At 40.0% G+C, this 21,706-nt stretch overlaps 2 protein-coding genes and 3 long non-coding RNA genes across 7 annotated transcripts in view; 1 reads left to right on the forward strand and 4 right to left on the reverse strand.

The window, feature by feature from the left end:
- Positions 1-21,706, forward strand: part of tenm2a (teneurin transmembrane protein 2a) — a 223,116-nt gene that overhangs the window by 116,597 nt on the left and 84,813 nt on the right.
- On the reverse strand, positions 4,755-8,529 carry LOC106098277 (uncharacterized). Its single transcript, XR_001224453.3, has 3 exons — positions 7,916-8,529; positions 7,418-7,489; positions 4,755-7,325 (listed from the first exon to the last, which is right to left on the reverse strand). It is a non-coding gene; the product is annotated as an uncharacterized LOC106098277 (long non-coding RNA).
- On the reverse strand, positions 10,995-11,629 carry LOC112842076 (uncharacterized). The gene is made up of 3 exons (XR_003213694.1): positions 11,572-11,629; positions 11,366-11,427; positions 10,995-11,271 (listed from the first exon to the last, which is right to left on the reverse strand). It is a non-coding gene; the product is annotated as an uncharacterized LOC112842076 (long non-coding RNA).
- Positions 11,625-13,816, reverse strand: LOC109194822 (sentrin-specific protease 2). Of its 3 annotated transcripts, XM_019345679.2 has the most exons (6): positions 13,792-13,816; positions 13,581-13,703; positions 12,851-12,916; positions 12,640-12,712; positions 11,874-11,979; positions 11,625-11,676 (listed from the first exon to the last, which is right to left on the reverse strand). In XM_019345679.2, exons 1-5 carry the CDS (start codon positions 13,807-13,809, stop codon positions 11,876-11,878), a joined length of 384 nt encoding a protein of 127 aa, XP_019201224.1. In that variant the 5' UTR covers positions 13,810-13,816; the 3' UTR covers positions 11,625-11,676; positions 11,874-11,875. The 3 variants fall into 3 exon arrangements, with proteins under 3 accessions (XP_019201224.1, XP_019201228.1, XP_019201211.1); XM_019345683.2 differs by having other exon boundaries at positions 11,632-11,979; XM_019345666.2 differs by having other exon boundaries at positions 11,632-11,979; positions 12,640-12,728.
- Positions 17,037-17,945, reverse strand: LOC109194825 (uncharacterized). Its single transcript, XR_002056565.2, has 4 exons — positions 17,839-17,945; positions 17,613-17,684; positions 17,226-17,459; positions 17,037-17,051 (listed from the first exon to the last, which is right to left on the reverse strand). It is a non-coding gene; the product is annotated as an uncharacterized LOC109194825 (long non-coding RNA).

The raw sequence follows: 21,706 nt of genomic DNA on the forward strand, positions 1-21,706 counted from the left end.
CAAAAATGTTCTCTGGCGTTTCCATCATATAGCCATTCATACGTTATGAGTCCCAGGATAAATATATATAATAATAATAATATATTGCACTAAAAGTGCACCATATAAGCACACTTTTGTCTCCTTTTCCTGACATTTCCTTTCCTTCCTCTCTTCCATCCTCGATTCTTTCCCCTCCCTCTACTGCCCTTCACCTTCTCTCCTCCTCTCCTTCATCCTCTCACTCATCCTCCAGTTCTCGAGGCTATTTTTTTTTCTTATCTCCACTTAGCTTTTAGTGCTCTTCTGTGCCCCACTCCAGGGGAATCCACCTCTTTCCAGACTTGCCCTTATTTTAGCAACACAAGCTGGTCCTCAGAGAGCACTGTCAGACCTCATACACTATGCCGTCTGCCCCTCTGTGCATGCACGTGTGTGTGTGTGTGTGTGTGTGTGTGTGTGTGTGTGTGTGTGTGTCTGTCTGTCTATCTGCGCTTGCATAAACGTGCTGACTTTCTGATGTTTCAGGACTGACGGGACAAGCTGTGTCATCAAGAAAACACAGCCATGTGATGTTTCTGTATTTCTCTCTTTCTTCCGCCTCTTTCTTTCTTTGGTTCGGTGTGGTGCAGTCAGAGCTACAGGTGAATTATTAATGAGAGAGGGAATTGTCGTTCTGCTTCAGATCGCCCACCGCTTCTTACAAGAAAAGTCTCGGAAGGAAGGCAAGCATGAAATACCAAACATTCGTGGCCTTCTGTGAAATTCAAGAGCCATAAAGGAATTGGAGATATTTTTTTTTTCTTTTGTGGCGTTTGCAGACTTCTCTCGATGAATGAGCAGATGTTTGTGTCAACATCAGATTCTAACCAGAAATAAAGAGAAAACGGAAATAATCAGTTATTGTCCTTTCATCCGTCATTTACTGTATTTGGGATCTTTAGATGACCAAGTAGAGTTGCATTCATCTAGTTTTTGCAGTGGTGTAATGAACACAGGTAGAAGAGATGAAACGTTTTAGAAGCATCACTGCGGGCCAAATGCTTTATTATGTCAGATTTACAAATTCCCCACACCCGAGTTGGAGGGAAAAGTGACCTACATAACTACAGACCAGGGGAGAAAAAAAAAAACACCAGTGGCCCAATTCTCCTCTCCTCTACTCCACTCCACTCCCTCATTCTCTATCTCTGTTGCTGCTTCTGTAGCTGCTCTTTTTCTCTCTCATTTCGTCACCCCTCGTTTATCTCTATCCTTTCCCCGACAGCGGCTTGGCGAGTTATCACCCCTCATTCCGATGAGAGGAATGGCGTGTACGTCTGGGTTTTTTCTTTGTTTTGTTAGTGTGTGCGTGCGTGTGCACGTGTTTCCAAGTGTCTGCGTCCTGTGTGCGTGTGTCTGTTGTGTACTTGGTGTTGCTAAAATGGTATGGTCGGCAGAGGGGGGTGGTTAGGTGATCCAATCAACCTGCTACTAGGTAAACACCATCTGTTCACACAAAATCTCCCCCCTCCGACACCATGACTAGAATAGAGTGATCCAATTGCACCTATCCTCCAGCACTTCTACCATGCCAGGTTCACACCAAGGTGTGTAGGTGTGTGTGTGACAGTGATCATAATAGATAATGACAGAATTGTTTGATTTTTTTGGTTTTGGATCTTGCTGCATGAAGCACACAAGAAACTTATTTTCTCCTCATATATTTAAATATATATGTATGTATGTGTATGTATGTATATTTGTGTGAGTGTGTATGTGTGTTTGTGTGTGTGAATATAGATGTGTGTGCTGTCAGTCTCTGTCAGATGTCTTTTCTCCATCTCAGCCTGCAGTACAATTGAGTCAAATCAATCAATTCAGGTTTCTTGGGCAGACCAGTGGTTTGGCAAGAAATTGACCTTTCATTTCAATATGTGTGTGCGTGTGTGTGTAGGTGTGTGTGCGCACCAGTTTGTGCGTGTGTTTGTACACAAAGCAGAGGGAAGCACTTAAAGCTAAGTCGCTATCTGCCTCATAGCTGATGGAGGCATCCATTGTGGCGCTGCCCCTAGCTAGCCACTAAGGAAAACACACACACACAAATGCACAGACAGACAAATACAGCTTTTCATCCTCAGCTATAGCAGATATGACAAGTACAGGGACTGTGGACACAGCATTAGCTCGGCTCTCTGCTTTTTGCTTTTTTTTTTAGCTTTTATGTTAAGCAGCATGCCATTGCAGGCTTTCCATTTTCACCCGACTGGGTATTGAGTGTATTGAGTGAGTGAGTTAGTCTGGGTTAAGTGGCTGTGCTTAAGGGCACAACAGCACTGCTGAGATCACTGGCTGCTCCCGTACAGCTTTGGAACGAGCCCTGCGAAACAAGATAAAGGGCTCATGAAAACACACATCGTAGCCAACGAGAGACACACACACGCGCACACACACTGAAGAGAGAGCGTACGGACAGTGTGCGGTTTGATTTTCTGTCATCCCTTTGTTTTTGCTAGATTGTCAATTCATATTTATCTCATTTCCTCTCCTTTTCACCCACACTTTCATTTATAGATTTCAAACCTCTCTCACACACACACAGTCACACACACACACTCGCAGTGCCAGATGTGGGCTGACGCTCCCCATCCATCCAGAAGGTGGGGATTTAATAGAGATTTATAATGATTATCTGGAGACTGAGGGAGAATATATTGTTGCTGCTTAAAACTCTACTGGTAGAGGGCATGCATGGAGGGAGCGAGAAAAGAGAAGGAGTTCAGAGGAGGATATGGTGGTGAGGTACTGACAGCGAACTGCAAATGCAAGCCTCCTCAGCGTGCGTGTGCGCTGCAGGCTAGGTCACATAAACAAAGCCAAAAATCTGAGGGGCCAAAGCTGCTGGGGCTATAACCTGAGGGCACTGTATTGAAAAGAAATCCATGTGTGTGTGTGTGCGCTCCTTTTTTGTGTGTTGTTCAGCGTGTGCTTCACCAAGACTACCCACTCCTTGCTTGGCTCATGTGGCCTCTGTAATATCATGATAATGCACTGTGATTCCTCCACTCCTGGACCCTGCGTGCTCTCCAGAGATTTTTTCCATGGAGAATTTCTTGGCCGACTGCAGTCTTCCAACTCCTCCGCCGTTGTCTGTCTGTCCTCATCCCGCTGTTTTGCACTAAAACAGCTCATAATTATTGTCTTAGCATCCTTCATGTATAATTTATCAGCCGTTTAAAAGCGGAGGTGCATGCAATTAAATCTAGAGGGAGCTTCTGTCTTTCCAAATCTCTCCGTCTTCTCTCGCTTTCAAAATTTCCCCCCGCTCTCCCTCGCACGAGCTTTCAGTCGTGTCCTTTCCATCTCTGTTCTTTTCTCCTACTCTGCGCTCTTGTTTATTCTGCTTCTTCCCGTCTCTTTAACTCAGTTTTTAAGTCCGTCCTCCCTAACCTCCTCTGCTCCCTCACCTTAATATCTAAATATGTGATGGAAAATTGGATAAATCACGCAGAGGTGTTCTCGTCCTTTCCCTCTTCATATCTGTTGTCTTTTCATCCTTCACTCTTTTGCTCCCTTATTCCCTCGCTCCCAAAGAAAAAGAAGAGGAGAGAAGAGGCGCAGAGTAATTGGATTCCCCCTAATAGCGAGGGTAATGTTGACAGTACATAAATCCTGCCACTGAAATAGCGCCTCGTTTATCTTCTGATTTTGTCTCATTGTTTTTCGGCGCCTATTTCCCCCACACCCCCCTCCTCCAACTCCTGTGCATTTTCCTCTTCCATCCTTCCTTCTTCGCCCCTCCCTTCCCTACATTTCCCCCCAGGGTCTCATCAGGTAGCCTTGATTGTCTTAGATGGGCCCCGTATGGGACAATGCGTCTCCACATAAATTGGTCGACACGGTTTGGTTGCTGGCAAGCAGATATTGGAGGGAACAAGGCGGGGAGGAACATAAGCTCGAGACGCAGATAAAAGGGAACATGCACGTTGCGTCGGATATGTGGCGCAACATAAGGCTTCACAGGAAACAATAAGGGATGCACTCGACTCGGTTCTGTGCAAATAAAATCTGTTCCTTCTCTCACCCAGCATATTTTGCCTCAGTGCCTTCATCTGGTTTCAAGGATGGCGATACTTCAGGAGGACCTTAAATCACATTCAGTGTCAGATCTGTAGGATCCTGTGCCTGTGAAACAACCACTCGTTTAATAACACGTGCAAATCAGCTCGGCTGCAATTTTCATGCAAATTAAAAATTGGCACCGTAGAGACTCCACATTGCACTCATGACAAGAGACAAATTTAACAGGAATATTCAGGAATATGTGCAGCAGAGGTTGAGATACCCTGATTTTTAGTTGCCAAAGAGGGTCAGGGCTTAAAAAAGCAGGATTCTATTCCACAATGAATGCAGTCGGCTTGGTATCTTTTTTATTAGCTCTCGTCCGAACTTGTGCACATGCACATTTATACATGTGAAACCCAGGTTCTCTGCTATGAATGGCTCCAAGTTGAGATAGCACACTGATGGTTAGAGTCAGACTTCTAGAAGCTCCTACAGAAGCAGTGACGCAGCTATTTTCACAGCCTGAGCAGCTTCTACCATCCCTGAAGTATTTAAGTACATTTACTCAAGTACTTCTGGGAATGTTTCCATTATGATACCAGCATAAATCTCACTACATGGCAAAGGGACTTTATGTTTATGATTTACATTTCTTTAAATTATTTTTTTTAAAGTATTTTACATAAATAATTCCCATTTAGCTTCTAAAATCAAATATGAAATAGGTCTGCACTAGCCAGTCCATACTATGATTTTATGGGGTCGCAGTTTTTGGTTCAGTTTACAGTGTTTACAATATCAGTTATGCTTAAGGCATGCATAACTGAAAGAATGACGCACGTCATTGTGACAGTCTTAGGTTACAGCTAGGTGAGACTTTTGTACAGTAAAGTAGAAATATGGCTAAATTTAAAATGCTTTTCCTTCTTTTTTTGGCACAAAATGATTAAAATGGGTTTTTCCTTAAATTCCTGCTAATTACATAAGTAGTTCTTCACTGTCACGTCTTAACTAAAAGTATACGTTTTCTTGATGCTAAAATATAGTGATCTCTCCATCTTTAAGGACCCTTTCTATGTGTTCAGAACATAAAGAGTAAAATGACTGAAATTCACACACTGTATTTATCTGTTAACTCTGCTGTGCTTCTTACAAAAGAATATTGCCTGATTAAATAAAAGAGGAAGCTGGCTCTCAAAGTTGTGAACCCTAAATTTGTGCAAACAAAAGACTATAACTTTGGTATTTTTGTGATCACATTACAGGCAAAGACAATCAAAATAAAGAGAAGAAGACTTTTCCTTCTTTAAAATAAACACAGAAAACAGTAGTTCAGTTTCCTGATAGTGAGTTATTTATGGAAAGATTATTTTTCCACTTCTGCAGCATTGGAAACACAATTACAGATTTAAGGTTATTTAGTATCAAAAGTGGAAATGTCATTGTGTCACCTCTACTGCGGCATTAAGGCTGGATTGGAGCCAATTTTGGGTGTGTTGCTGTTAGCAGACGCGACACCTGTTACAGTTTTATCCACCACTTTCTTACTGCGGTCATCTAAGGTAGCACTAAATCCAGAATGGTCTCACACAGCAGACCGAAACGATGCTGCTGCTGGCGCATCCTCTATCGCTTTCGCTTTACCGTTCACTATTTTCACGACTTGGCTGCTGCAAACCCTCTGCTCCTTCATTTGAGTCAATGGTGCAAGGCTTTTACGAGCATGCCCTGAACCGAACAACACACACGTCTAAAACCGAGACAAGCAAACCGAACCGTCCCTAATCTGCGGATTGTTTCAGAAGAAAAAAATCCCTCTCGATTGTTTAAAGAATGATGAACTTATAAACTGAATGTAAAAAAAATTACCTCTCTGTCAGGGATTAAGGGTAAAAAATAATGTCTCTGTTTCAGATTCCTCCTCTGCTCTCAATCACTATGAAGGGCTCTTTTTAGTAGCATCAGGCGTCCATCATACACACACCACAAGCATCCTTTCTTTCATCCTTTTTCATGATCCATTTTATTGACGCAGGAGCGCGGGTCAGGCCAACTAATCAATCACCTTTGTGGCATTTGAATTGTTTGCTCTGTCTATAGGCTTCCTCTGTGCTCACTCTTCTGATCTCTTCTGCTGCGAGCACAGAAACACTGACAAGGTGAGCCATGAGAGAGGGCCCTTGCTACAGAAAAGCACTGGTTGGGGGGATTCTGTAGGTTAAATAGTGCATAATGCACATATTCAAAATGTTGCAGCAGTTTGAAGGACAAGTCACGCTCTTTCAATCTGCTTTCCAAGCTTGAGGATCCACTCGCTCCTTTCTTATACGACAGCCTTGGACAAACAGAGATGAGAGGATGATATAAGAGCTGTATTATGTATATTATAATGCATGCAGAATCTTTTTCACAACTGGCTGTGCAGGCAGACATCAAAGCACCTCGATTTCAAGTGCCTATGTAGGCCAGAAATCGTGTATTATTTGTTGCTTCCCTGGGTGGTCTGAAGCTGCTCTTAACACACCACGCACTCGTTTAATTGGATTGTCAATCTGGGGGAGCACACTTCCTCCTCTGTTTAACACTCTCACATAATAACCCGCCGCAGCCCTCAGGCGCCGTTACCTTAACCACACATCATAATCATATAATAATCTGATTTTATCCGTGGCAAAGCCAAATCATGCTAAAGATGTGATGGCAAGTGGCTGGATACGCTCACAGGAAAAGAGGAAGACATTTTGTCCCCGTGCCACCCCTGACATCAACCCCCTCGACACTCTCTCTCTCACACACACACACACACACACACACACACATATACAGAGCTTTGACATCTTTCTACAACCAATCAATAGGTCACATTTCTTATTACACTCTGCCACCCATCTAAACCAGTTCCCGCTTGTGCACACAAGCAACACAAACACAGACGCCTACAGTAGCTATTAAACTACAGTTTCCTTTTCTTTACTCCCTTTTAGTAGGGGAGCCACCACGCTCCCCCCACTTTAATTCCTACAATCTGGTCTCCTCTTCACCCCTGCTTCATCTCCACATTTCAGGCACATCCACAGCCACTTTTTTTTGTCACTCGGCCTATTTTTCGTGCCATTTTTATTCAACCTTCTCAAATCCTCTTGTCCACTTCGCCCTCCTCTCTCCTCTTTCTTCGCACCTCCTCCTCCTCTTTTCTTGCCTCTCATTTTCCAGTTTGCTGCTCTCCTCCTCATCAGTCAGTCAGCCCGTGGTCTGACAAAGACGCGTGCTCTGACGAAGGCTGCCAGGCTGTCAGCGCATATCTATTCACCAACATAAACATGCACACAATTAACGTACAGCAAAGGGCAGGGAAAACAGAGGGGCGAAGGGAAAAAACAAAGCATTGACTCACTGACTGAATCTGTATAACCGAGTTCTGTTTGAAGTTCTGTGTCTTTATTTCTTGCGAACGTGTCTTACGGGCCTGTTGTCAAACAGAAGGGAAAAAAAGTGCTGATTCACACTCTTTAGTCTCTTGACAATATAATTGGAGAATGTGCGAGAAGATAAACAAACTTTAAAACCATTGTTAGTGTGCCAGGCTTCAGTGAATGGTATAGTATGCATTAGCTATCAGGCTGTAATTTTTCAAAGCCACCATTTAACAATTATTGCCATTCACCTGTATAAGCAAATGGCACTTGTCTGTTACTCTTTACTGTAACATTTATTGCTGTTTTGCTATATTTGACTGGTGCATTATACAGGCTAGTATTCAGTTCGTATTTGTTAAGCTAGCATTTAGCTCCTGAATAGTATTGGAACAAGATTTAGCTACTCAACGAGGCGGCTTTGATAGAATTTTGCCTTCGCACACAGTGATATCAAAGGAGATATAATTTCTCTTTACTGAAATGAGTTTGATTCAGTCCCCTCTCTTGTAGCGAAGAGTAAACAGACACAGCAGGCCTTTGGTTTGGCATACTGATGTCCTGTGGGAGTTGGTCTATGAGCAAAGATGAAAATATGCACAATTTGATTCCAAGGAAAGACATCCTCAACCCTGATACTTTTTCCTCCAGCAGCCTGCGTCTTCCAGCACTCTGTTTTCATCCCCCGTTCCCTTGTTAGCCTGTGCTCACCGTCTCCAGGGCTTTCGGAGGAACGAGTGGGTGATCAGTACGGGAACCTATCGGCGCTCGCGGCAGGACGCGCGTGGCTGTGTGTGTGGAAATATGCGAATGCTTGAAGTGAGATAATGTGACGGAAAGCCAAAGGAATTGATGTGCGGCAGTTGCATCTGGTAGATTCACCAGCAGGGACAAGGGTGGAAAGCCAAATTCAGCCTTCCAAGTGCTGCACAAACTGCCATAAGATTCCATTCTTGGAGTGCATAATTTGGAGATTTATAGAAATGGGATGAAGAAAAAGAAGAACAGAAAGTGCTGGCCTTACAGGAGTCAATCTGTTCTCCCGCTCTATTGTTGGTTTAAAAAAAAAAGCCTTGCAAAAAGAGGGGCTCAGCTTTAGAGCCGGTGTTGTGCCAAAGTAGTTACCCCCGTCAAAAATTGTTTCCCCATCCACGAGAGCGCGCAAAGTAGGAGGAGCCACTTGCCCAGCTCCGTTCTGTACGCTACTTGTCACTGATCTGCAGTCGACGCAATAAAGAGTAAAAGCTGGAAAACGGCAGGCTCGATTAATTTAATATTAGTTTCGTGACATTGTAATGTGCCGTGTGGAAGACAATTTACATTAAACTGTACACTGAAATAACCTGCTGGGAATACTTTGTCTAGAAAAATACTTTGATACTATAATACTGTAAAACCAGACGCGATCATGGAAACACGTCGCTCTCCGGTGAATTTACACTCGGTTTACATTTTGTAGCGAAGCTATCACGAAGGAGTTTATTTGCGAAATCAATCACAGTATAACCAATAACTACAGTAACGTTGGAGAGGGTTTCTTCACAGCAAAAGTTATGGAGGGATTCAGATTTTATCAGGCTGTGTGGCATCGGCTGCCAAAATGTGTGCCCCCCCCATCTGTAATCCATATTGGCTTTGCTATCACAAAGGGTATATTTGCAAAATAAGTCACAGTATAACCAATAAGTACAGTAACTTTGGAGAGGATTTCTCCTTCACAGCAAAAGTTATGGAGGGATACAAAATTTATCAGGCTGTGTGGCCTCGGCTGCCAAAATGTGTGCCCCCCTATCTTTAATCCATATTGGCTTTGCTATCACAAAGGGTATATTTGCAAAATAAGTCACAGTATAACCAATAAGTACAGTAACTTTGGAGAGGATTTCTTCTTCACAGCAAAAGTTATGGAGGGGTACAAAATTTATCAGGCTGTGTGGCCTCGGCTGCCAAAATGTGTGCCCCCCCTATCTTTAATCCATATTGGCTTTGCTATCACAAAGGGTATATTTGCAAAATAAGTCACAGTATAACCAATAAGTACAGTAACTTTGGAGAGGATTTCTCCTTCACAGCAAAAGTTATAGAGGATACAAAATTTATCAGGCTGCGTGGCATCGGCTGCCAAATGTGTGCCCCCCTATCTTTAATCCATATTGGCTTTGCTATCACAAAGGTATATTTGCAAAATAAGTCACAGTATAACCAATAAGTACAGTAACTTTGGAGAGGATTTCTTCTTCACAGCAAAAGTTATGGAGGGGTACAAAATTTATCAGGCTGTGTGGCCTCGGCTGCCAAAATGTGTGCCCCCCCTATCTTTAATCCATATTGGCTTTGCTATCACAAAGGGTATATTTGCAAAATAAGTCACAGTATAACCAATAAGTACAGTAACTTTGGAGAGGATTTCTCCTTCACAGCAAAAGTTATAGAGGGATACAAAATTTATCAGGCTGCGTGGCATCGGCTGCCAAAATGTGTGCCCCCCCTATCTTTAATCCATATTGGCTTTGCTATCACAAAGGGTATATTTGCAAAATAAGTCACAGTATAACCAATAAGTACAGTAACTTTGGAGAGGATTTCTTCTTCACAGCAAAAGTTATGGAGGGGTACAAAATTTATCAGGCTGTGTGGCCTCGGCTGCCAAAATGTGTGCCCCCCCTATCTTAAATCCATATTTGCTTTGCTATCACAAAGGGTATATTTGCAAAATAAGTCACAGTATAACCAATAAGTACAGTAACTTTGGAGAGGATTTCTCCTTCACAGCAAAGTTATAGAGGGATACAAATTTATCAGGCTGTGTGGCCTCGGCTGCCAAAATGTGTGCCCCCCCTATCTTAAATCCATATTTGCTTTGCTATCACAAAGGGTATATTTGCAAAATAAGTCACAGTATAACCAATAAGTACAGTAACTTTGGAGAGGATTTCTCCTTCACAGCAAAAGTTATAGAGGGATACAAAATTTATCAGGCTGTGTGGCATCGGCTGCCAAATGTGTGCCCCCCTATCTTTAATCCATATTGGCTTTGCTATCACAAAGGGTATATTTGCAAAATAAGTCACAGTATAACCAATAAGTACAGTAACTTTGGAGAGGATTTCTTCTTCACAGCAAAAGTTATGGAGGGGTACAAATTTATCAGGCTGTGTGGCCTCGGCTGCCAAAATGTGTGCCCCCCTATCTTTAATCCATATTGGCTTTGCTATCACAAAGGGTATATTTGCAAAATAAGTCACAGTATAACCAATAAGTACAGTAACTTTGGAGAGGATTTCTTCTTCACAGCAAAAGTTATGGAGGGTACAAAATTTATCAGGCTGTGTGGCATCGGCTGCCAAATGTGTGCCCCCCTATCTGTAATCCATATTGGCTTTGCTATCACAAAGGGTTTATTTGCAAAATAAGTCACAGTATAACCAATAAGTACAGTAACTTTGGAGAGGATTTCTCCTTCAAAGCAAAAGTTATGGAGGGATACAAAATTTATCAGGCTGTGTGGCATCGGCTGCCAAAATGTGTGCCCCCCCCCATCAATAATGCACATTGGCGTTGCTATCACGAAAGAGTTTATTTGCAAAATAAATCACAGTATAACTAATAACTACAGTAACTTTGGAGACCATTTTCTTTTTTTAGACTTCTTAATTTAACATCTACATATATATATATGTCGATATGTGTGTTCTCAACAATGTGTGCCATAAGAACACTAGCTGTGCACCTTTAGTGTCAACTATGTACAAGCGAAACAAATAAACACGTCTTCTGGTGGTGGGCTTTTCACGCAGAGCTGGTGGAACCACCGCAAACACATCTCACACTGAATCTGTAAAAAAAATAAATAATTATAAATCCCAATGTTAAAATTTCATTTACGGGAATTGATCATAACATTTAGCAGTCTTTCATGATGACATTACCCATTTGTTGTCAGTTTCATGCTCTTCTTCGCCGCAGAAAAGACAGATGTTTGTCAAGTCATCTGTTTTAAAAAGTGAAAAAATAGCACAGAGTATACTACCTACTGCACTTATTACTTCATTCAAACAACTATATGGTTTGTTTCTACAGCTATCATGATGAAATATTCATGATTTCAGAACACTGAATTGTGGAAATGAGTTACCTGTCTCTAGGAGGAGAGTGGTGGCAATTTGCAGCCTGTGTGTGTTTATGGCCTTTTTGTAGACGGAAAGTCTATTGACTCTTTTTGCAAGATCTTTTCAGCAAACTGAAAAAGAGATTCTAAGATGACTAAATAGGCTAATATCGTAAATGTTATTTTATAGAAATTTGTTTGCTGTGAATCAATTTCTTTCTTTTTTTGTGTAATTATCTTATATTCCTTTTCCTGTCATTAACATTTATTACAACACAACATTTCCAATATTGTTGTATATATGTATGTATTACGGTTAAGACTCGTACTTTCAATGCAAAGACTCCACATGAGGTAGCGTCCAATTGTTTTGGGTGTTTGACTGTGTCACAAGTCCATCTTGAGACGTTGCATCCTTTTTTTCGCATGAATGCCCTGAAAGACAAGTACAATAAAACAAATAACATGTTTTAAAATTTTGGTGACACAAAAGATGAACAGTATGGAGAGCTTAAGTGTCTGTTGAACATCAAGTTAAGAACACTGACCACACTGTTTTGTTAAAATCATTACTTTTTAAAAGTCTACAACGCATTTTCGTGGACAATTACTTGTGCTTTTATTTTCCTGTTTCTCCCATGATATAGAAATCAATCACTTACACAGTACACTTTGAAGAGATGTGGAGGAGAAGCAAAGATGAAATTCACACATGTATAACCTATGTGGAATTATTTTAGACATTTGTCTGATGTTTTAGTGCTAAACCTCCGCAACACTTTATGCAACTACTAAACATTAATATCCCCGTGCTATATTTTCTAATGTAAAAACATCATCTCATACAGACATCAGGTCCTCAAATAAACATTGAAACATGGGGAGACTTCTCTTTAAAGGCAAAATTAACCCATAACACCACAATATCAGAAGACGAACACAAAAATTTAAACCTGTTGCTGCTAGTTTTTTAATTCTGAGTACCATTTATTTTTGATTGACATCATACTTGTAATTGTCATAATAAACACAAAATAACAAAAGCAACAAAGAGTTTAATAAAGGGTCGAAATAAATTTGAGCAGTTATCCTTACCTTGTTGATTCCAAACAATTTTGGATACCTTGTTTAGTTTCTCCGAGTGGATCAAGATACAGCGACTTCTTTTCTTGTGGGTAAATGACCTACAGTAAAATTATGTGGAGAATTACATGTAATAATTCAAGACTTAAGATTATCTGCATGCCATGCATTTTTCTTATAAAACTGATTTGATGAATATTGTAAATGCAATTATTTTGTTTACCACTAATGTCCAGTGATGATGTTCATTTACAATTCCCAGAATCACTTCATGCTCCATGGGTTTGATCTTAAATTGAAACAAAAGAATAAAAATATTAACTTCAGACATAAAAAAAGAAATGCAATAACATGTTGTTTAGAGTCCTTTTTTATTAAAGCAATTTATGATATATTATATATCATCCACTTATAAAGTACTCTGTGACAGCCATGATTCATCCCTCATTTCTTTAAACTGTGCAAGAAGCTGGACTATCTTATATTTTTATAAGTGGTTTTGCACATTACTTCCTCCAAGACTAATAAAGCTCTTTCTAAGGATTTTCTTTGGACATGGAGTTCATTTTCACTCATTTTCAATGCGATCATTGTGCCATCTGCAAAATAATGTGTAATGCTTTATTAAGCCTCTTTAACAGTGACGTATGAATCACTTGAGAATAAAAAGGTACCTATTAAAGAGATGAAGCAGTGTTGATGATTTCAAAAGAGATATTAGCCAAATGTTTGCAAATCTCAAATCAAGCATTGATTGGAGTGTGTACAAAAAAGGAGGAAACCAGACAAACAGAGAACAAAAGAGAACTGGCAAGTCTAATAAACTATCCACATCTACTAACCCCAGTCTCAATTCGTTCTTTCTCCATAAGCTGTTATCCAATCTAAATCTGGATGTGGATATGATCTGAGGTACTTAAACAATACACACAGATTCTTCTAGAGATACCTACCTTGAGTCTTGGAGCTTTTCTCTTCCAAATGGCAGTCATTGAAAATGAATCAATGAATGCTGCTTTGGCTGAATTATGGCGATTGCATTGTCTCACCATGATCGCAAGATATGCATTAATAGACTGCGAATACAAAATGTAAACATTTTTTAACTGTTGTCAAGCAATAAAACACTGATAGTTGCATTGTTGTCAGTAAAGATCACTGTACCTCACTTTCCAACTCCATGTCCGGACCAATTGTTGGATATCCCAGTAGAATAATTTGTAAGCACCAATTTTGGAGAGTAGAACGTGAGGACTCTTTCCAGCCCAGGCATCCATTATATCTACAAAAGTAATGAGAAAAGAGACAAGTCATCAGGACTAAATGTAAATCAAAATTTAAAATGCATAATTTCTTATGTAGTTTTCTGACAAAAGGCGTGTTTCAGGGTAAATACTTTTAAGACGCTGATAAAATGGGCACATGGTTTAACATTGTATTTTGTAGAAAAAAAAGAGCACTTAAATTTGCTTTTATTTGGGGGTAAAGTTACACTTACAATGTCCTCTAAAGAAATTTAAATAAATTCATATTAATAAAGAAAAGGAATTTAAATACATAGCAATAGAAATGCTCTTGCCCCCTATCAAATTTTTTTTCCAGCAGAAACACCTATTACAACAATTTTTAAAATTATGTTTAGTTGAAGCTACATGAATATGTTTTAAATACTCAGGCTCAAGGCTTGCACCTGTGGCCTTTACTATTACATAACCATTTCTGGAAAAATGTTATTTTTCTCCTCCAAAACTAGTTTTATTGTCTTTAAATAGAGTGTCAATTTCTGGGCTGTTAAAAGCAGCTTCTTAAAGAGTATTTGATCTTTCGAACTATTGCTGGCAGGCAGTCATCATCACAACATTAATATACTGCTTGTAGTGGGCATTCTATGTCACTAACAGCATATATGACAGCAATTTCAGAAAAGAAGAAAATGAAGAACATACACTACTAGTCAAAATTAGGGACACACCTTCCCATTCAGTGTTTTTCTGTGTGTTCATGCTTTTCATGCAGTGACAATCATCTTATGTGACTACCCCATGAAGCTCACTGACAGAAGGCCTAGAGTGTGCAAAGCAGTGATCAAAGCAAAGGGTGGCTAATTTGAAGAATCTAAGATATAAAAATATTTTGGTTCTTTCATATTTTTTGGTTTACTACATCATTTGTGTTAGGGTTAGTGCTCCATATGTGTCCATTCATAATTTTGATGCCTCGAGTTCTAATCAACAATGAATCTACAAAATAGACAAGGAAATTAAGAAGCAACATTAAAATGAAGGTGTGTCCAAACTTTTCACTCTTAGTGTACATCAGATGTACAATATCAATCATTAACATTCTGGGTTCCACAACAACAAAAGAAAGATTCACAGTTTTGAAGGACTCACTTTTTCATTTGTGTAATTTTACACATGTGGCTTACATCTTTTACAAGTTTTCTATAATGTTTTGCCCCATGAAGGTTTTTTTTTTAAAGCATTAACATATTGTTAAATTTAAATATTCTGTTAGGAAATATACCTAAAAAAATCTTTTTAAAGGTGTAAAATTTGCTATGCCATGATCTACAGAGTACTGAAACAAACACTGTCATAGGAACAAAAGTCCTTTTTAAAAAATAAAAAATATTATATTTATTTACATTTCTCTGCAACAGGTTCAGTGTATCTCTGAGAGGGTGATGCTGGAGGTGGTGCAGGGCTAGCTTGTGTGGCTGTTGCTGGGGCTGGTGTCACAAGTGGAACTGTTGCTTCCATGGTTTGTGCTGTAGATTGCTGGGCTGTAATCTGTGGAGCTGAGGCTTGTGTGGTTGTAGCATTTGGAGCTGTGGTCTGTGAGGATGGGTCTGCTGCCGTTGTGGTTTGTGAGGCCTGGTCTGCTGTTGTGGTTTGTGAGGCTGGGTCTGCTGTTGTGGTTTGTGAGGCCTGGTCTGCTGTTATGGTCTTTGAGGCTGGGTCTGCTGCTGTTTGGGATTCGGTTTGTACAGCTGTAGCATATTCTGGTGCTGTAGCACTTGTGGCTGGTTCGTTCTCTTTCTGTGCTGTTGCTCCTGACTCTGGATCTGATACCGTTATTGCTATACCTTGTGGAACTGGAGATGGATGTTGTGTTTGAACGATAGTGATGTAAGTGATGCCATTGGTGCTGTAGGCTGTGTAGCTCTAGGAGGAGGTGGTGGTGGTGCTACCGCCACTGGTGCTGCTGTAGCCTGTGAAGCTAGAGCAGATGCTGGTGCTGCTGCAGCTTGTGGTGCTGCTGGACCTGGTTGTGCTGTTGGTAATGTGGCTGCTGTTTTCTTTGAACCCCGGTGTGGCACTCTTGGCATGCTGTCTTTGCTTAACTTTAGTTGGTCAATATTTACTTTTGGAATGATTGTCCCATTGGAATCCTGAAGATCTGCACTTTTACCTTGGATTGCTGTAATAATGTAAGGGCCTAAAAAGTTTGCTTCAAGTTTTCCCCCTTTCCTCTGCTGACTTCTTATGTTAGCTCTTAAAACTTTGTCACAACTTTGAAGACGACATCTCTCGTCATCATTTTTATTTTGCCCTTTGTTTTTTCCTGAGCTTTGACCACATTGTCCTTCACCAGTTCCAACAGCTTTTGATGCTTTTGAATGTCTTCCGACAGCTCCTCCTGCCCCACAATGTCTTCCACACTCTCATCAACCTTTGAATCAAAGACATGTCTATCATTACTATAATTTGTGTAAGATACACAGATAATACATAAAAGAACTGAGAAATACAGTGAAAATTTACATTAAGTGTCTTTGGTAAGGTTTTAAGACACAATGTATTTCTGGCAAAGCTTCAGTGTATCTTGGGATTGATTGGACATGAAGAAAACTGTTATTGAGGGTTTGAACAATCCATAAAAATATTCAGTGGTGTAGTGCTTTTATGGCGGTGACATAGCATCCATTGAAACTGATCTGCCTGTGCCTCAAAAACTAAAAAAAGTTTCGTTGTGTGGGATTTCCGTGTAGTTTGTCACAGACAGAAAGACATACCATGAACTCTTCTGGGATTTCGGAAGGATAGCGAGCCTCTCTGCCAAACATTAGGTAATAAGGTGAGTATTTGGTGGTCACTTGTTTTTTAGTTCTGAGTCCAAACATTACAGCATCCAGATACTCATCCCACATTTCTGGTTGGTCGCCAACGACTTTACACAGGGCTCTGACAATGAAAGCACATAGAAGACATTCATATGAAAGATCATTTACATTTTTTAATAGTTTAATGTCATGCATTCATGTTTTGGTTGAAGGGAACCCCCATAAATGTATAACATGTACTCCAAGAATTTACCTCTGGATGGTGCCATTCATTTTCTCCACCAGCCCATTGTTTGTGGGTGATAGGGGGAGCAGAGGCTTCTTTTAATTTTTAACAATCCGCAACCCTTTTGTTGAGCTGCAAAAGAAAGTTATATACACTGACTATAAGCACATTACAATAAGAATTTAAATAAACAGCTGTCATACTAATATCTCAAAAACAGATTTATAAAGACCAGAAAATTAACCATTTTCAAAAAATTATTCAAATATGAGTTCACATATTTTTGCCAAAGACTAAAGTACTTACAGAATTGACAAATTCTTTGCCTTGGTCAGTAAGAATCCTTTTGGGGGCTTCGAACTGGTGGACAAATTTTATGAGACAGTTTGTCACTTCCCCGGCTGATTTTGACTTTAAAGGGTATGCTTGTGGCCATTTTGTAAAATAATCAATAAAAACACATATGTATTGATGTCCATTGTTGGTTTCAGTAAGTTTTCCAATAAGGTCCATCCCAACCAGTTCAAATGGCTGAGAGACCTTAAAACAAAATCATAGTTAAGTTAATAATACTGAAATTACACAGAATGCTAGTCTACTGTTATAATTTTTCAAGTATATAATCAGTAGGTTTCTAAGCAATGAAAACATTGTGTGATTAAATGTGATTATTTGCTGTGGTCGATGACTAACCTTTATCGGAATGTATTCCGCTGGTTTTTTAATTGTTGCAGCACTTGCCTGGCAAAGTGCACATTGGGAAACCTAATCAAAAATAAAAGCAATTCAATAAGAAACACAAGAGTTGATGATCAAGGTTTACATAACTTATTATGAGAGATACAGAAACATTGCTGTGTTCCTCTTAAAATAAATTAGCTGTAGTCGAATTACATAGAGTTTGTTTTGGAGTACCCACCCAATTATTGATGTCCACTGACATCCCTGGCCAGTAGAACCGCTTTGAAATGGCTTCTCTTGTTTTTGTTTGCCCGCAATGGGCCCCAGTAGGACTGGCATGAAAATCTGAAAAATTGTGTTTGCCTCATCAGCCCCACAGACTACCGTTGTCTTTATGGTTTTGTCTGTGCCTTTGTAGCGCCAGTAAAACAGCTGCTCCCCTAAACATAAACAAGAAAATAGAAAAGTTTATTATAGCTGTTTAAACCATGACAGGTCTATATGTGGTAAAAGTCATGACAATACATCTTCAATGTAATGAATCAATTATGTATGTGATATAATTTGGGGTGACTATTGGACTGGTTCTCTATAGTTATGACAGTATGACTACTTCAGAAGCCAAAAAGATTATGCCACTCACAAGACTGTATTAGTGATACTAAACAAAGTGATGGATGTGTAAAGTCATTATAACTAATGGCCTTCAGATATCATGGAGTTATCTTTTGTACAAATATCAATTCAAAGTAGTTTAATTCCAAATTTCCTGCTGTCCGTAATTTTCCACATATGTAATTTAAAGACATAAAGACATAACAGTGGGTACACCTGCGTAAAAGGGTGTGGCACATACCACTCCAAAAGTAATTACGACGTAATATATTGTAGTTAAGCTATAAAAGGACAAAAACAGTTCTTAGTTAACGCTGTCTTCTTAATAGCAAACCTTAAAACTTTTACTTTAATAAACGCCCATGTGCCTATTAACCGGGGTTAACTAGGTCAAAGAAAGGTCAAGCTAATTAAATCGGTTAGTGCAAATTAAGACTACACATTATGCCTTTGTATATGTGTTAATATATATGTATTGATGACATTTATAAACGCTACGAAGTTGCTGTTATTACCTTCAATGTCGTAAATAGCAGCTTTTCTTCGGAGAAGAAACTTCTCTTTCTTCGTGAAAAGCGCTGGATACTCGCCTTTCAGTTTATATGCAACCAAAATCTTGTACTCGTCTGGTTCCATTCTCTTGTGGTGTTTGTTATTTTCGAAAACAAATTGTAAAGTAATCTTCTAGTTAGTTCAGAGCCACTCTGTTTTTCGGTTCGTGCGCACAACGTGAGCTAATTTGCATAATTGATGAGGAAAACCCACGTGACCAGAGATTTTGGAAAAATTTGACAATGTCGGAGTCAAGTAGGCCTACGAAAGGTTGGCCAAAACTAACTTGCAAAATTTTGAAAAGCCCTGTGACTTACAAAGACGATATATATATATTTAAATGTTGTTTTAAATTTATTTATTTACAAAGAAAAACTCTGCCAATGTGCATTATTGATGGGGGGGGCACACATTTTGGCAGCCGAGGCCACACAGCCTGATAAATTTTGTATCCCTCTATAACTTTTGCTGTGAAGGAGAAATCCTCTCCAAAGTTACTGTACTTATTGGTTATACTGTGACTTATTTTGCAAATATACCCTTTGTGATAGCAAAGCAAATATGGATTTAAGATAGGGGGGGCACACATTTTGGCAGCCGAGGCCACACAGCCTGATAAATTTTGTATCCCTCTATAACTTTTGCTGTGAAGGAGAAATCCTCTCCAAAGTTACTGTACTTATTGGTTATACTGTGACTTATTTTGCAAATATACCCTTTGTGATAGCAAAGCAAATATGGATTTAAGATAGGGGGGGCACACATTTTGGCAGCCGAGGCCACACAGCCTGATAAATTTTGTACCCCTCCATAACTTTTGCTGTGAAGAAGAAATCCTCTCCAAAGTTACTGTACTTATTGGTTATACTGTGACTTATTTTGCAAATATACCCTTTGTGATAGCAAAGCCAATATGGATTAAAGATAGGGGGGGCACACATTTTGGCAGCCGATGCCACGCAGCCTGATAAATTTTGTATCCCTCTATAACTTTTGCTGTGAAGGAGAAATCCTCTCCAAAGTTACTGTACTTATTGGTTATACTGTGACTTATTTGCAAATATACCCTTTGTGATAGCAAAGCCAATATGGATTAAAGATAGGGGGGCACACATTTGGCAGCCGAGGCCACACAGCCTGATAAATTTTGTACCCCTCCATAACTTTTGCTGTGAAGAAGAAATCCTCTCCAAAGTTACTGTACTTATTGGTTATACTGTGACTTATTTTGCAAATATACCCTTTGTGATAGCAAAGCCAATATGGATTAAAGATAGGGGGGGCACACATTTTGGCAGCCGAGGCCACACAGCCTGATAAATTTTGTATCCCTCCATAACTTTTGCTGTGAAGGAGAAATCCTCTCCAAAGTTACTGTACTTATTGGTTATACTGTGACTTATTTTGCAAATATACCCTTTGTGATAGCAAAGCCAATATGGATTACAGATGGGGGGGGGCACACATTTTGGCAGCCGATGCCACACAGCCTGATAAAATCTGAATCCCTCCATAACTTTTGCTGTGAAGAAACCCTCTCCAACGTTACTGTAGTTATTGGTTATACTGTGATTGATTTCGCAAATAAACTCCTTCGTGATAGCTTCGCTACAAAATGTAAACCGAGTGTAAATTCACCGGAGAGCGACGTGTTTCCATGATCGCGTCTGGTTTTACAGTATTATAGTATCAAAGTATTTTTCTAGACAAAGTATTCCCAGCAGGTTATTTCAGTGTACAGTTTAATGTAAATTGTCTTCCACACGGCACATTACAATGTCACGAAACTAATATTAAATTATCGAGCCTGCCGTTTCCAGCTTTTACTCTTTATTGCGTCGACTGCAGATCAGTGACAAGTAGCGTACAGAACGGAGCTGGGCAAGTGGCTCCTCCTACTTTGCGCGCTCTCGTGGATGGGGAAACAATTTTTGACGGGGGTAACTACTTTGGCACAACACCGGCCCTCCTCTCTCCTGCTACCGCTTTCTGTTGTGGGTGTAATCGATAATCCACTACCACAAGTGCCATCAAGCCCCTTCTGGTGCTTTCACTATTTCCATACGTGCATGCACTCTTCACGCTTCTGGCACCGTTTCCCTTTTCTCTGGTCTGTAAGCAGCTATCCAACAGTTAACCCCTTTGCCACTCCATTTGCTTTTTCTTTTTTTACTCGCAGTCATATGCTTGAATTTCTAAGTCAGACTGGCAGGAAAGTGAACTCGTCATCATCAAAAAGGCAACATGACAAGTTACCCTGGTTTCCTCTGTGGCGCTCTCAACAAACACTTTGAAAAAAACCCACAAAACACCACATTTCCAGCCAAAAGAAACTTTTAGAAAAGCATTTGTTAAATGGATCATCAGTAAATGAGGCGCTGCCTGTTAAATGAAGAATCGAATAATGTGCAGTTAACGATAAACAGAACCTCATCATCAGCCTGGTCTAATGATAGTCTAATTGAATTTTTTCATGGCAAAGAATTAGAACGATCATTTTGACAGTGTGAGCCACGGGCTACGATGCAGCTCTGAGTTGTCGATAAAAATAGTGAGCCATTTGGATCTGTCATTTCCTGTCTGTTAGTCTTTGGCTTTATAATTTACTCATTGTTGTTTCAGGATCCACTGTAACCCGTGGTGTTGCTTCAGATCTACAGTAGCGTTTTTTAATTTCTGCTCCACTAAAGAACTGATTAAATTGTTTTACTCGCTAACAATTTTTTTTTTTTTACCCCAGACACAGATTCAATTTTCACTGCAGAGGATGTATATAAAGCTTTTTAATGAATTGCATTTTCCCCGTCCTCTTTGAGCTTGCTGTATGCTGGCGAGCCTGCTAGCAAGGCTGCCCCCAGATGCGAACTAACCAAGGCTGTCTCTGTTTTGAGGGCAAACAGTGCCAGATGGGGGTTTGTACAGCAGCTCGATAGATGGAA

Source organism: Oreochromis niloticus, linkage group LG2 (genome assembly GCF_001858045.2).
Source record: "Oreochromis niloticus isolate F11D_XX linkage group LG2, O_niloticus_UMD_NMBU, whole genome shotgun sequence".
Lineage (NCBI taxonomy): Eukaryota > Metazoa > Chordata > Actinopteri > Cichliformes > Cichlidae > Oreochromis > Oreochromis niloticus.

Excerpts from the sequence above, each read along its gene's own strand:
- LOC109194822 (XM_019345666.2), bottom strand. Across the intron at positions 12,917-13,580 it reads GAAAAGCTCCAAGACTCAAG|ATCAAACCCATGGAGCATGA; the intron begins GTAGGTATCTCT and ends TTTCAATTTAAG. Across the intron at positions 12,729-12,850 it reads ATCATCACTGGACATTAGTG|GTCATTTACCCACAAGAAAA; the intron begins GTAAACAAAATA and ends ATTTTACTGTAG.